This window comes from Salvelinus namaycush, chromosome 4 (genome assembly GCF_016432855.1).
Source record: "Salvelinus namaycush isolate Seneca chromosome 4, SaNama_1.0, whole genome shotgun sequence".
Classification (NCBI taxonomy): Eukaryota; Metazoa; Chordata; class Actinopteri; order Salmoniformes; family Salmonidae; genus Salvelinus; species Salvelinus namaycush.
The window spans coordinates 4,522,804-4,538,324 of record NC_052310.1 but is presented as its reverse complement, the minus strand read 5'-3'; the positions used below and the strand labels follow the sequence as shown (position 1 = coordinate 4,538,324).

At 42.1% G+C, this 15,521-nt stretch overlaps 1 protein-coding gene across 1 annotated transcript in view; it reads left to right on the top strand.

Annotated features, from left to right (window-relative positions):
- LOC120045323 (germ cell-specific gene 1-like protein) overlaps window positions 1-15,521 on the top strand; it is a 35,307-nt gene that overhangs the window by 7,776 nt on the left and 12,010 nt on the right. Inside the window, exon 3 of the mRNA XM_038990205.1 lies at window positions 10,734-10,886. Within this exon, the coding sequence (XP_038846133.1) occupies window positions 10,734-10,886 (153 nt within the window). The remainder of the gene's footprint in view (window positions 1-10,733; window positions 10,887-15,521) is intronic.

The following is a 15,521-nucleotide window of genomic DNA, read 5'->3' as shown; positions in this document are numbered from 1 at the left end:
GCTATATTTGTTGCACCCGTTAGTGAGAATGCTGTACCAATTCAAGTGATATGTGATAATGCCCCTATAATAATGTAAAAACATATAGGGGACAGGTAAGAGTGATAATAACTCCTAAACTGTTTACGTTGAATAGTAAGCCATGTACAAATATAGGGTATGTTGAAGACCTATCTATTGTTAACTACAGCAATGTTCCTAGTAACGGTTACAAAAACATTTTACTTGCTGTGACTGAGATACACTACATGGCCAAAAGTGTGTGGACACGCCTTCAAATTAGTGGATTTAGCTATTTCAGCGACACCGGGTATATAAAATCAAGCACACAGCCATGCATTCTCCATAGACAAACACTGGCAGTAGAGTGGCCTTACTGAAGAGCTCAGTGACGTTCAACGTGGCACTGTCACAGGATGCCACCTTTCCATCAAGTCAGTTCGTCAAATTTCTGCCCTGCTAGGGCTGCCTCTTTCAACTGTAAGTGCTGTTATTGTGAAGTGGAAACATCTAGGAGCAACAACGGCTCAGCCACGAAGTGGTAGGCCACACAAGCTCACAGAACGGGACCGCCGATTGCTGAAGCACGTGGCGCATAAAAATCGTCTGTCCTCGGTTGCAACACTCACTAACGAGTTCCAAACTGCCTTTGGAAGCAACGTGCATGTCTGTCAGACATCCCTCCTTCATCCTGACGAAGAGGATGAGAGGATGGATAGATAGTGTGTCGCACTCCGCCCTTCATCAGTCAGACATCCCTCCTTCATCCTGACGAAGAGGATGAAAGGATGGTTAGATAGTGTGTCGCTCTCTGTCCTTCATCAGTCAGACATCCCTCCTTCATCCTGACGAAGAGGATGAGAGGATGGTTAGATAGTGTGTCGCACTCCGCCCTTCATCAGTCAGACATCCCTCCTTCATCCTGACGAAGAGGATGAGAGGATGGTTAGATAGTGTGTCGCACTCCGCCCTTCATCAGTCAGACATCCCTCCTTCATCCTGACGAAGAGGATGAGAGGATGGTTAGATAGTGTGTCGCACTCCGCCCTTCATCAGTCAGACATCCCTCCTTCATCCTGACGAAGAGGATGAAAGGATGGTTAGATAGTGTGTCGCTCTCCGTCCTTCATCAGTCAGACATCCCTCCTTCAGTCGTTATATCTCCTCTGTGTCGGCACATTCTTTCCGTGCCTAATTCACTTCAATACAAAATACTGTTCAACACACACACAGACACACACACACACACACACACACACACACACACACACACACACACACACACACACACACACACACACACACACACACACACACACACACACACACATTCTTTCCGTGCCTAATTCAATTCAATACAAAATACTGTTCAACACACACACACACACACACACACACACACACACACACACACACACACACACACACACACACACACACACACACACACACACACACACACACACACACATTCTTACCGTGCCTAATTCAATTCAATACAAAATACTGTTCAACACACACACACACACACACACACACACACACACACACACACACACACACACACACACACACACACACACACACACACACACACACACACACACACACACACACATTCTTTCCGTGCCTAATTCACTTCAATACAAAATACTGTTCAACACACACACACACACACACACACACACACACACACACACACACACACACACACACACACACACACACACATTCTTTCCGTGCCTAATTCACTTCAATACAAAATACTGTTCAACACACACACACACACACACACACACACACACACACACACACACACACACACACACACACATCCTCTCTGTGCCTATTTCGAGTCGTGTCACTGTCTCTGTACCCAGAAGGGGCATTATTATGACAAATTTCTAACTGAGTTTTGTTGGTTTTAATGTAATTGATCTCAGTTCTGATTTCATCCAATAAGTCCTTTCTCTGTGCTTTTGTGACGGGGGATATGTTGGCTAGGAAACGTAATAGCTAAAAGAATACTCTCAGGTCGACAAAAAAATAGTACAAAACTGCAAAAGAGGCACGTATGTGAGATTCACTTGAATAAATCACAGACTACCTTCATCTTTTTAATATGCACCTTAATCCTGCCGTGTAATAAAAAGGATCACCTTTGATTAATCATTGAAATCCCATTTAAGAGTTTGGTCGGAACAAGTAAAAAGTATTGTTCTATCGCTAAGAGATATGAACAGATTCAATTATTCATCTAGGTCTAGGCCTACTTTTAACTTTTAAATTCTAACTATTTTTGGCAGCACTATTTCTACAGGTCTTATAGCACAGTAACTAACAGTGTTATAATCTATGTAATTATACTGTAACTGGTTAGTAATAACATGTAGGTATTATTGTCATGCCACGGGGTAACACGTTACATTAAGTTGCCCCCTATTACTATGTAACTACACAGTAATAACTCTAGTAAAAACCCTAGTAACAACATCACTTATTACACAATTGCAACAAGGACTGTGTAATCACACATCCCACTTGCTGAAGGTTATTCCACATTTTCTTGTTTCCACTATGTCACCAATGTTTCGCAATTACACGTTTGAAAGTCACCTGTTAATGACCATGCTAATAACGCCAGCCAAATTGTGACCTTCTTACATGTACCCAGGGTTGATACCATCTTGCCCTAATAGGCTAGGAGCTGGCAACAACAATTGTAACAAAGCAGATTGTTTTCTGATTGGTCATTTCCATGTTCTAACCTGGCCCAAAGGGTATATTCAATCAAATGATATGTAACGACAATGTTGTTCAAATGGATACGCTTGTATTTATAATGTACACACTCCAGAGTAAACAACTTAATGTACAGTGAAATAATGTTTTAATTACTATGTAGTTACAATGGAACAACACTTTTGGAGAAACATGGTTAACCAGGAGAAATGCGGAGACAGGATAATATTAGGTAGAGTATAACCCTTTTAGTTACATTGTACACAATATTTAACCGCATGTTATTACAATCTTGTTACAAATTATATACATGTATTTACAGTGTAATTTAATTGTAAAATGAAAACGTATTAATTGCTATGTAATTACAATGTAACCATCTTTGCAGTACTGGGAGCAATAAGGAGACAGGAGAAAATGTTCTGTTTGACTTTTCTTTAATGGGTTAAATAAAGATTAATATTCAAAGCATTCAAATTCATTTCCTTGTTTCAGACTCATAACAATAACTACTTTAGTGAGTAAAATGTACAAACTCAGGGTCGCTAAGCTAGCTAATATTCCCCCATGCATTCATTCACATGTAACAACAGAAACATGCAATAATTTCAACAATTTTACGAGTTACAGTTCATATAAGGAAATAATTCAATTTAAATATATTTATTAGACCCTAATCTATGGATTTCACATGACTGGGCAGAGGCGGAGCCATGGGTGGGCATAGGCCTACCCACTGGGGAGACAGGCACACCCACTTGGGAGCCAGGCCCAGCCAATCAAAATGAGTTTTTCCCCACAAAAGGGCTTTATTACAGACAGAGATACTCCTCAGTTTCATCAGCTGTCCGGGTGACTGGTCTCCGACCATCCCACAGGTGACAAAGCCGGATGTGGAGGTCTTGAGCTGGCGTGGTTACATGTGGTCTGTGGTTGTGAGGCCGGTTGGATATACTGTCAAATTCTCTAAAACAACGTTAGCGGCGGCTTATGGTAGAGAAATTAACATTCAATTCTCTGGCAACAGCTCTGGTGGACATTCCTGCAGTCAGCATGCCAATTGCATGCATTGTGTTGTGTGGCTGGGTGTCCCACGATGCCTGAGTAACATCGGCCTCTATGGCAAAGGGGTCCTTGAACTACCTCTTACAAGTCTAACGGAGGAGTACAAGTGCTCTAAAGTAAGACTTCAGATGACATTGAAGGACTCCAAAGACCAGACCATTAGCAAGGCTGCACCTCCCCTACAAACTGGACGGAAATGGACATCATCCAAGGCTGTGCAGCAAGCAACATCAGCCCTGAGACACCAAGACATTGTGGGGAATATCCAGCATGGAAGAGGAGGCTTTGGCCTGGCAGCAAGCAAACCAACGTTCCATAAGGCAACAACATCTGAACGCAGGAAGCTGGTGGTCGAGGAGGTGCGCAGACAGGAGGAGACTGCAAGAAGTGCAAAGGCTGTCTCTCTTGCTAAACAAGGGCAATGGGTGGGAAGGCCTGGAGAGGAGAAAGATCAACTGGAGTGAGCTTTGGCAAATGGAGGCAAGCAACATCAGCTTCATCATAAGAGCTGTTTATGATGTGCTTCCATCACCAAAAAACCTACATCAATGGTATGGCGAGGACCCGACCTGCCCCCTCTGCCCAGCTCCAGCGACTCTCAGGCATATAATGACAGGTTGCAAGACCAGCCTCTCACAAGGCCGCTACACCTGGAGGCACAATCAGGTCCTCAAGAGCCTGGCTGCAGCACTTGAGACCAAGAGGAGTGCAACCAATTCATTACCTCCAAAAACAAGCAATCCCGTCAAAACAACAACATTCATCCGGGAGGGACAGAAAAGGCCCACGCATCCTCCTACAAAGCCAGAAACTGGACACCTAGGCATGGCCCGGGACTGGAAGATGCTTGTCGATATTGGCCAGCAACTCATTTTTCCACCTGAGATTGCTTCTACCAACCTTAGGCCAGACATGGTACTCTGGTCCCCTTCACGAAAGGCTGTGTACATCATAGAGCTCACAGTCCCGTGGGAAAACTCTGTTGAAGAGGCCTACGAGCGTAAGAAACTGCGTTACACAGAGTTGGCAGCAGACGCAACTCAGCGTGGCTGGAATGCAAAAGTCTGGCCAGTTGAAGTGGGATGCAGAGGATTCATGGCTTCTTCCACCATCAGGTTGCTGAAAGAACTTGGAATCCATGGACAGGCTCTGCGGCAGACCGTCAGAGCAGTTTCTCAAGCAGCTGAAAGAGGCAGCCAGTGGATCTGGATCAAACGGAAGGACCCTTGCTGGGCTATAACTTCATGACCCCCCCCACCCCCACCTGAGAACCCAATTCAGATCCCTCCAACTTGAGGAGGGCATATGAGGTATGCGGTCAGCTGTAGGGCTGGCTCAGGGAAGAGGACGTCCCTGCCTTGCATAGTCCCGTGGGAAATCTTAATTGGACATGGGACACAAGCTAAGGCTTGATCACCCTTTAGCTGGCCACCTTTGATGAGGGTGTTTAGTGATTAAAGGCCGAAACACCCACTGATTCGAAGGCACACTACTGAGGATGTGTCCCAAAATTGACATCTTAACCCAGTCTAAGAAATAAACCTCCCATGCCACTCTGTCAACATCACGGCAAATCTCATGTGAGTGCATACCATCTATTGGCACAATGGACAGTTTTAACATCTCGTCCCGTGTTTTATGATTCTGTGACAAAACTACATTTTAGAGTGGCCTTTTATTTTCCCCAGCACAAGGTGCACCTGTGTAATGATCATGCTGTTTTATCAGCTTCTTGATATGCCACAGCTGTCAGGTGGATGGATTACCTTGGCAAAGGGAGAAATACTCACTAACAAAGATGTAAACAAATTTGTGCTCAAAATTTGAGAAAAAATATTTTCTTTTGCGGATGGAAAATTTCTGGAATCTTTACATGTTGCGTTTATATTTTTGTTCAGTAAAGGTTGCCTACCCGCACTGTATCTGCAAGATGTTGGCTACAGCGTATATGCCAAGACCAGAGTGGGCACATTTGCTATATAACACAACAGTTTTTGTAACAAAACCATCAGTTGAGTTGAAAATGCGATTCAAACCAATTCATCTTATATTTTTCATTCGGTACATGGGAATTTAACAGCGAAAGTTATTTTATATACGCTACGTCATCACACACAGCTTTCTGCAAAGAGTCATTTTAATGGAAACACATCTCTGCTGGAATAAGTTTCAGCAGTTGGATGTGTAATTACACAGTCCTTGTTCTAGACGTGTTTATGACTGATCCCGCTAAACCCTATTACCATGTAATAGCATAGTAATACTACGTTGTTACTACGTTGCTACTACGTTGTGACTATGGTTTTACTACGTTGTTACTACGTTGTTACTACATTGTTACTACGTTGTGACTATGGTTTTACTATGTTGTTACCGTGTTGTTACCATGTTGTTACCACGTTGCTACTACGTTGTTACTATGTTGTGACTATGTTGTTACTACGTTGTTACCACGTTGTTACTACGTTGTTACTATGTTGTTACTACGGTGTTACTACGTTGTTACTATGTTGTTACCATGTTGTTACTATGGTGTTACTGTGTTGTTACTACGTTGTTACTACGTTGTTAATATGGTGTTACTGTGTTGTTACTACGTTGTTACTACGTTGTTAATATGGTGTTACTGTGTTGTTACTACGTTGTTACTACGTTGTTAATATGGTGTTACTGTGGTGTTACTACGTTGGTACTATGTTGTTACTATGGTGTCACTGTGTTGTTACTATGTTGTTACTATGTTGTTACTATGCTGTTACTGCATTGTTACTACGTTGTTAATGTGTTGTTACTATGTTGTTACTGCGTTGTTACTACGTTGTTAATGTGTTGTTACTATGTTGTTACTGTGTTGTTACTACGTTGTTACTACGTTGTTAATATGGTGTTACTATGGTGTCACTGTGTTGTTACTATGTTGTTACTATGTTGTTACTATGCTGTTACTTTGGTGTTACTACGTTGGTACTATGTTGTTACTTTGTTGTTACTACGTTGTTACTACGTTGTTACTGTGTTGTTACTGTGTTGTTGCTGCGTTGTCACTGTGTTGTCATTGTGTTGTTACTGTGTTGTTACTGTGTTGTTACTGTGTTGTCACTGTGTTGTCATTGTGTTGTTACTGTGTTGTTACTGCGTTGTCACTGTGTTGTTACTACGGTGTCACTGTGATGTTACTGTGTTGTTATTGTGTTGTTATTGTGTTGTTACTGTGTTGTTACCTTGTTGTTACTGTGTTGTCACTGTGTTGTTACTGTGTTGTTATTGTGTTGTTATTGTGTTGTTACTACGGTGTTACTGTGTTGTTACTGTGTTGTTACTGTGTTGTTACCTTGTTGTTACTACGGTGTCACTGTGATGTTACTGTGTTGTTATTGTGTTGTTATTGTGTTGTTACTACGGTGTTACTGTGTTGTTACTGTGTTGTTACTGTGTTGTTACCTTGTTGTTACTACGGTGTCACTGTGTTGTTACTGTGTTGTTACTGTGTTGTCACTGTGTTGTTACTACGGTGTCACTGTGTTGTTACCTTGTTGTTACTACGGTGTCACTGTGTTGTTACTGTGTTGTTACTGTGTTGTCACTGTGTTGTTACTACGGCGTTACTGTGTTGTTACCTTGTTGTTACTACGGTGTCGCTGTGTTGTTACTGTGTTGTTACTGTGTTGTTACTGTGTTGTTACTACGGTGTCACTGTGTTGTTACTTTGTTGTTACTGTGTTGTTACTGTGTTGTTACCACGGTGTCACTGTGTTGTTACTGTGTTGTTACTGTGTTGTTACTACGGTGTCGCTGTGTTGTTACTGTGTTGTTACTGTGTTGTTACTGTGTTGTTACCACGGTGTCACTGTGTTGTTATTTTGTTGTTACTGTGTTGTTACTACGGTGTCACTGTGTTGTTACTACGGCGTTACTGTGTTGTTACTTTGTTGTTACTGTGTTGTCACTGTGTTGTTACTTTGTTGTTACTGTGTTGTTACTGTGTTGTTACTGTGTTGTTACTGTGTTGTCACTGTGTTGTTACCTTGTTGTTACCACGGTGTTACTGTGTTGTTACTGTGTTGTTATCTTGTTGTTACTGTGTTGTTACCTTGTTGTTACTGTGTTTTTACTGTGTTGTTACTGTGTTGTTACTGTGTTGTTACTGTGTTGTTATCTTGTTGTTACTGTGTTGTTACCTTGTTGTTACTGTGTTGTTACTGTGTTGTTATCTTGTTGTTACTGTGTTGTCACTACGGTGTTACTGTGTTGTTACTGTGTTGTTATCTTGTTGTTACTGTGTTGTTACCTTGTTGTTACTGTGTTGTTACTGTGTTGTTACTGTGTTGTTACTGTGTTGTTACTGTGTTGTTACTGTGGCGTTACTGTGTTGTTACTTTGTTGTTACTGTGTTGTTACTGTGTTGTTACCTTGTTGTTACTGTGTTGTTACTGTGTTGTTACTGTGTTGTTACTGTGTTGTTACTGTGTTGTTACTGTGTTGTTACTGTGTTTTTACTGTGTTGTTACTGTGTTGTTACTACGGCGTCACTGTGTTGTTACTGTGTTGTCACTGTGTTGTTATACTGTGTTGTTACTGTGTTGTTACTTTGTTGTTACTGTGTTGTTACTTTGTTGTTACTGTGTTGTTACCTTGTTGTTACTGTGTTGTTACTGTGTTGTTACTGTGTTGTTACCTTGTTGTTACTGTGTTGTTACTGTGTTGTTACTGTGTTGTTACTGTGTTGTTACCTTGTTGTTACTGTGTTGTTACTGTGTTTTTACTGTGTTGTTACTGTGTTGTTACTACGGCGTTACTGTGTTTTTACTGTGTTGTTACTGTGTTGTTACTGTGTTGTTACTGTGTTGTTACTGTGTTGTCACTGTGTTGTTACTGTGTTTTTACTGTGTTGTTACTGTGTTGTTACTACGGCGTTACTGTGTTTTTACTGTGTTGTTACTGTGTTGTTACCTTGTTGTTACTGTGTTGTCACTGTGTTGTTACTGTGTTGTCACTGTGTTGTTATTGTGTTGTTACTGTGTTGTTACTACGGTGTCACTGTGTTGTTATTGTGTTTTTACTGTGTTGTTATTGTGTTGTTATTGTGTTGTTACTGTGTTGTTACCTTGTTGTTACTGTGTTGTTACTGTGTTGTTACTGTGTTGTTACTGTGTTGTTATCTTGGTGTTACTGTGTTGTCACTGTGTTGTTACTGTGTTGTCACTGTGTTGTTACTACGGTGTCACTGTGTTGTTACTGTGTTGTTACTGTGTTGTTACTGTGTTGTTACCTTGTTGTTACTACGGTGTCACTGTGTTGTTACTGTGTTGTCACTGTGTTGTTACTGTGTTGTCACTGTGTTGTTACTACGGTGTCACTGTGTTGTTACTGTGTTGTTACTGTGTTGTCACTGTGTTGTTACTGTGTTGTTACTGTGTTGTTACCTTGTTGTTACTACGGTGTCACTGTGTTGTTACTGTGTTGTTACTGTGTTGTCACTGTGTTGTTACTACGGCGTTACTGTGTTGTTACCTTGTTGTTACTACGGTGTCACTGTGTTGTTACTGTGTTGTTACTTTGTTGTTACTGTGTTGTTACTACGGTGTCACTGTGTTGTTACTACGGCGTTACTGTGTTGTTACTTTGTTGTTACTGTGTTGTTACTGTGTTGTTACTGTGTTGTTACTCTGTTGTTACTGTGTTGTTACTGTGTTGTTACTGTGTTGTCACTGTGTTGTTACCTTGTTGTTACCACGGTGTTACTGTGTTGTTACTACGGCGTTACTGTGTTGTTACTGTGTTGTTACCTTGTTGTTACTACGGTGTTACTGTGTTGTTACTGTGTTGTTACTGTGTTGTTACTGTGGCGTTACTGTGTTGTTACTGTGTTGTTACTGTGGCGTTACTGTGTTGTTACTGTGTTGTTACTGTGGCGTTACTGTGTTGTTACTTTGTTGTTACTGTGTTTTTACTGTGTTGTTACTGTGTTGTTACTACGGCGTTACTGTGTTGTTACTGTGTTGTTACTTTGTTGTTACTACGGTGTTACTGTGTTGTTACTCCGGTGTTACTGTGTTGTTACTGTGGCGTTACTGTGTTGTTACTGTGTTGTTACTGTGGCGTTACTGTGTTGTTACTTTGTTGTTACTGTGTTTTTACTGTGTTGTTACTACGGCGTTACTGTGTTGTTACTGTGTTGTTACTGTGTTGTTACTGTGTTGTTACTTTGTTGTTACTACGGCGTTACTGTGTTTTTACTGTGTTGTTACTACGGCGTTACTGTGTTGTTACTGTGTTGTTACTACGGTGTCACTGTGTTGTTACTGTGTTGTTACTGTGTTGTTACTTTGTTGTTACTGTGTTGTTACTCTGTTGTCATTGTGTTGTTACTTTGTTGTTACTGTGTTGTTACTGTGTTGTTACTGTGTTGTTACTGTGTTGTCACTGTGTTGTTACTACGTTGTTACTACATTTTTATCTTGTTGTTACTACATTATTATTATATTGTTACGACGTTGTTAGTATGTTCTTACTACAGCTATTACTGTGTAGTTGCACAGTAATAGGGGGCAACTTAATGTAGTTTTACAAACCGCGATCATATCAAGGACCATTCATCCCATCATCCATAACCTAGGCAGCGAGTGTAGGTCAAGTGGTGTCTCTGTCTGTCTCTTAGAGACAGATGAATCTTCACCGTTACAGTGGAGGTTAATGATATGGTGAATGGGTCACTGGTCCAACTCCCTTACCTAACTTCCCCCTCAATTTATGTGTCTCTCATTCCCATCCCATCCCTCCCTCCCTCATTGCTTTCTTTTTCTCACCTCCCTCCCTATCCTCAATCTCCTCTCCCTCTCCCATTTGTCCCTCTTTCCCATCCCCTTGCCTCTCTCTCTCTCTCTTTCTCTCTCTCTCTCTCTCTCCCTCCCTCTCTCCTTTTGTAGGAGTGCTGTGGCTGTGTATCGTGGCAGAGTGTCTTTATATTCTCCTCCTGGCCACCGGAGGCATCCTCATGTCCATAGAGGCATGTCACTTAGGAAACGTCATCAACGGACTCAAACTCAACGCCTTCGCTGCCATGTTCACTGTCCTGTCAGGTAACAACACTTTACATACTCTCGTATGTGTGTGTGCGTGCCTCTTGCTATTGAGTCAGTCAGTTTTCTCCTCTCCTCATTATTCCTCTCAGGTAGAAAAGTGTTTAGTTTGTTTGTTTGTTGCTGATTGGGACTACAGAAACCCTGCAGATCAACACGGTCTTCACACTGGCAGCTTTAGGCAGCTTTACTCAGTGAGGGGCCCTAAAACAGTGACTTACCCATGGAACACTGCTCACTGCTATCTGTGGGTCTGCAGACTGGACTGGACTTGAAGTCTACTCTTCCATGTATACTATGAGGCGTTGTCTTTTTCAGACAGCTTGTCGAGTTTTATCTGGATCAGTATTCATCTGGTCCTGTCATCTGAGTTTTTCTGCAGACACAATACTTCAGTGTTCTGTTGGCTATGTGATGGTCTAGATGTTCTGTTGGCTATGTGATGGTCTAGGTGTTTTGTTGGCTATGTGATGGTCTAGGTGTTTTGTTGGCTATGTGATGGTTTAGGTGTTTTGTTGGCTATGTGATGGTCTAAGTGTTTTGTTGGCTATGTGATGGTCTAGGTGTTTTGTTGGATAAGTGATGGTCTAGATGTTCTGTTGGCTATGTGATGGTCTAGGTGTTTTGTTGGCTATGTGATGGTCTAGATGTTCTGTTGGCTAAGTGATGGTCTAGGTCTTGGCTGTCTCCTAACCTCTTGGCTGTCTCCTAACCTCTTGGCTGTCAGCCAAACCTCTTGGCTGTCAGCCAAACCTCTTGGCAGTCTCCAAACCTCTTGACTGTCATCCAAACCTCTTGGCTGTCATCCCAACCTTTTGGCTGTCATCCCAACCTCTTGGCAGTCTCCAAACCTCTTGGCTGTCTCCAAACCTCTTGTCTTGCATCCAGGTCATTTGCGGTCGTTTGGCACTCGTCTGATGTTGGTTATTCAATGTTTTTGTTCTTGATGAAGGCATTAACAGTGACCTCAGAAATCCACAAAATGTACCATCGAACTGAACTGTGAAACATAACGGGGATATTTTCATCAGTAATGTTTTTCTGAAATGGGGGTCATCAGCAATTAATACTGTAGGTAGAATTTGGTTCGCAGATATAAACCAAGAGTAAACAATGAAATGGCAGAAAACGTTTGGTTTTATGTTCCCCATTAATGGTATGGATGACCTCAAATCAACCACTGATTTAACTGGCATGTAAAAACAGTTAAACTGTACTCAAATGAACATAGTCTCATGTCACAGGAGTTATCCTGTCCTGCCTACAGTCTCATCTCACAGGAGTTATCCTGTCCTGACTACAGTCTCATCTCACAGTAGTTATCCTGTCCTGCCTACAGTCTCATCTCACAGGAGTTATCCTGTCCTGCCTACAGTCTCATCTCACAGGAGTTATCCTGTCCTGCCTACAGTCTCACAGGAGTTATCCTGTCCTGCCTACAGTCTCACAGGAGTTATCCTGTCCTGCCTACAGTCTCACAGGAGTTATCCTGTCCTGCCTACAGTCTCATCTCACAGGAGTTATCCATCTATACCCACATCCATACCCACATCCATACCCACATCCAAACACACATCCATACCCACATCCATGCCCACATCTATACCCACATCTATACCCACATCCATATCCACATCTATATCCGCATCTATATCCACATCCATACCCACATCCATACCCACATCCATACACACATCCATACCCACATCCATGCCCACATCTATACCCACATCTATACCCACATCCATGCCCACATCTATACCCACATCTATACCCACATCTATACCCACATCTATACCCACATCCATACCCACATCCATGCCCACATCTATACCCACATCTATACCCACATCTATACCCACATCCATACCCACATCTATACCCACATCTATACCAATAATCTACACCCACATCTATACCCACATCTATACCCACAGCCATACCCACATCTATACCCACATCTATACCAATAATCTATACCAATAATCTATACCCACATCTATACCCACATCTATACCCACATCTATACCCACATCCATACCCACATCTATACCCACATATATCCCCACATCTATACCCACATCCATACCCACATCTATACCCACATATGTACCAACAGCTATTCCCACATCCATACCCAGATCTATACCCACATCTATACCCACATCTACACCCACATCCATACCCACATCCATACCCACATCCATACCCACATCTATACCAACATCTATTCCAACATCTATACCCACATCTATAGCAATAATCTATATCCACATCTATACCCACATCCATACCCACATCCATACCCACATCCATACCCACAGCTATACCAACATCTATTCCAACATCTATACCCACATCTATACCAATAATCTATACCCACATCTATACCCACATCCATACCCACATCCATACCCACATCCATACCCACATCTACACCCACATCTATACCCACATCCATACCCACATCTATACCCAGATCTATACCCACATCCATACCCGCATCTATACCAACATCTAATCCCACATCTATACCCACATCTATACCCAAATCTATACCCACATCTATACCCACATCTATACCCACATCCATACCCACATCTATACCCACATCCATACCCACATCCATACCAACATCCATACCCACATCCATACTATCACCTATACCCACATCTATACCCACATCTATTCCCACATCTACACCCACATCTATACCAATAATATATACCCACATCTATACCCACATCTATTCCCACATCTATACCGACATCCATACCCACATCCATACCCAGATATATACCCACATCTATACCAATAATGTATACCCACATCTATACCCACATCTATATCCACATCTATACCTGCATCTATACCCACATCTATACCCACTTCCATACCCACATCTATACCCACATCCATACCCACATCTTTACCCACATCTATACCCACATCTATACCAACATCCATACCCACATCCATACCCACATCTATACCCACATCCATACCCACATCCATACCCACATCTATACCCACATCCATACCCACATCCATACCCACATCCATACCCACATCTATACCCACATCCATACCCACATCTATACCCACATCCATACCCACATCTTTACCCACATCCATACCCACATCTATACCCACATCCATGCCCACATCTATACCCACATCTATACCCACATCTATACCCACATCTATACCCACATCCATACCCACATCTTTACCCACATCCATACCCACATCTATACCTGCATCTATACCTGCATCTATACCCACATCTATACCCACTTCCATACCCACATCTATACCCACATCCATACCCACATCTATACCCACATCTATACCCACATCCATACCCACATCTATACCCACTTCCATACCCACATCTATACCCACATCTATACCCACATCCATACCCACATCCATACCCACATCCATGCCCACATCTATACCCACATCTATACCCACATCTATACCCACATCTTTACCCACATCCATACCCACATCTATACCTGCATCTATACCTGCATCTATACCCACATCTATACCCACTGCCATACCCACATCTATACCCACATCTATACCCACATCCATACCCACATCTCTACCCACATCTCTACCTACATCTCTACCCACATCCATACCCACATCTATACCCACATCCACGCCCACATCCATACCCACATCCATGCCCACACATGCAGTCAGAGCGGTCCCTGGCCTTTTGGGGGCCCTAAGCGAAATGTTGTTGCCCCTCTCTTGAGAGCGGAGAGAAGAATTTGAAGTTACAGAGTTAATTTCCTGCTATTCTACACATTTTGTCATGGGGCGTAGAGAAAATGTTGCCTTTTTATAACAAGTTTGCTGCAATTCCAAACATTTTGTCTTTGGGCGGAGAGAAGAATTTCCTAATTTATTACACGTTTCATGCATTTCTACTCGTTTTGCCATGGTGCGGAGAGAAATATTTGCGGTGTTACAGCTAATTTCCTTCAATTCTACACATTCTGCCATAGGGTGGAGAGAACTTTTTGCAGTTTTTAATATGATATCTGAGTGAGAGTGACTAACAAAATCAATGGCTGCCCCCCGGTCGATAATTCAACCATCATTACTACAAGTTCGGCTAGACTAATTTATCAATGTAAAAAATGTTAGCTGACATGTTTTAATTGAGTGACTGTAAGTAAATAAAACTGAGAAAAACTGTTGATCCACAAACACATTTCGAAATTTGCACCTTGTCTATTCTATTATTCTAAATCTCAACAGTAAATTGATACCCCGACTGAGTTCCTAAAATATATATATATATGTATTTATTTTGTAGAAGTCATCTGCCGGCCTAGACAGAGAGGGTCGGCCGCCAGTTGCCAATCCCTGATCCAAATTAATCAGTAAGAGGGTTTTCCTTTGTGACTGTTTTTATTGTGTTCATCTAGGTTATAGAGAAGCAGTTTACCTAGCTCAGCATCTTGTTGTAATGGTTTCTACAGGAATGCTAGAGGCCAGAGAATAGAGAAACCCTTATTAAACTAATTGATCGTGGGTTGTATGGAGAGAGGGAGAGAGAGAGGGAGAGAGAGGGAGAGAGAGAGAGAGAGAGAGAGAGGGAGAGAGAGGGAG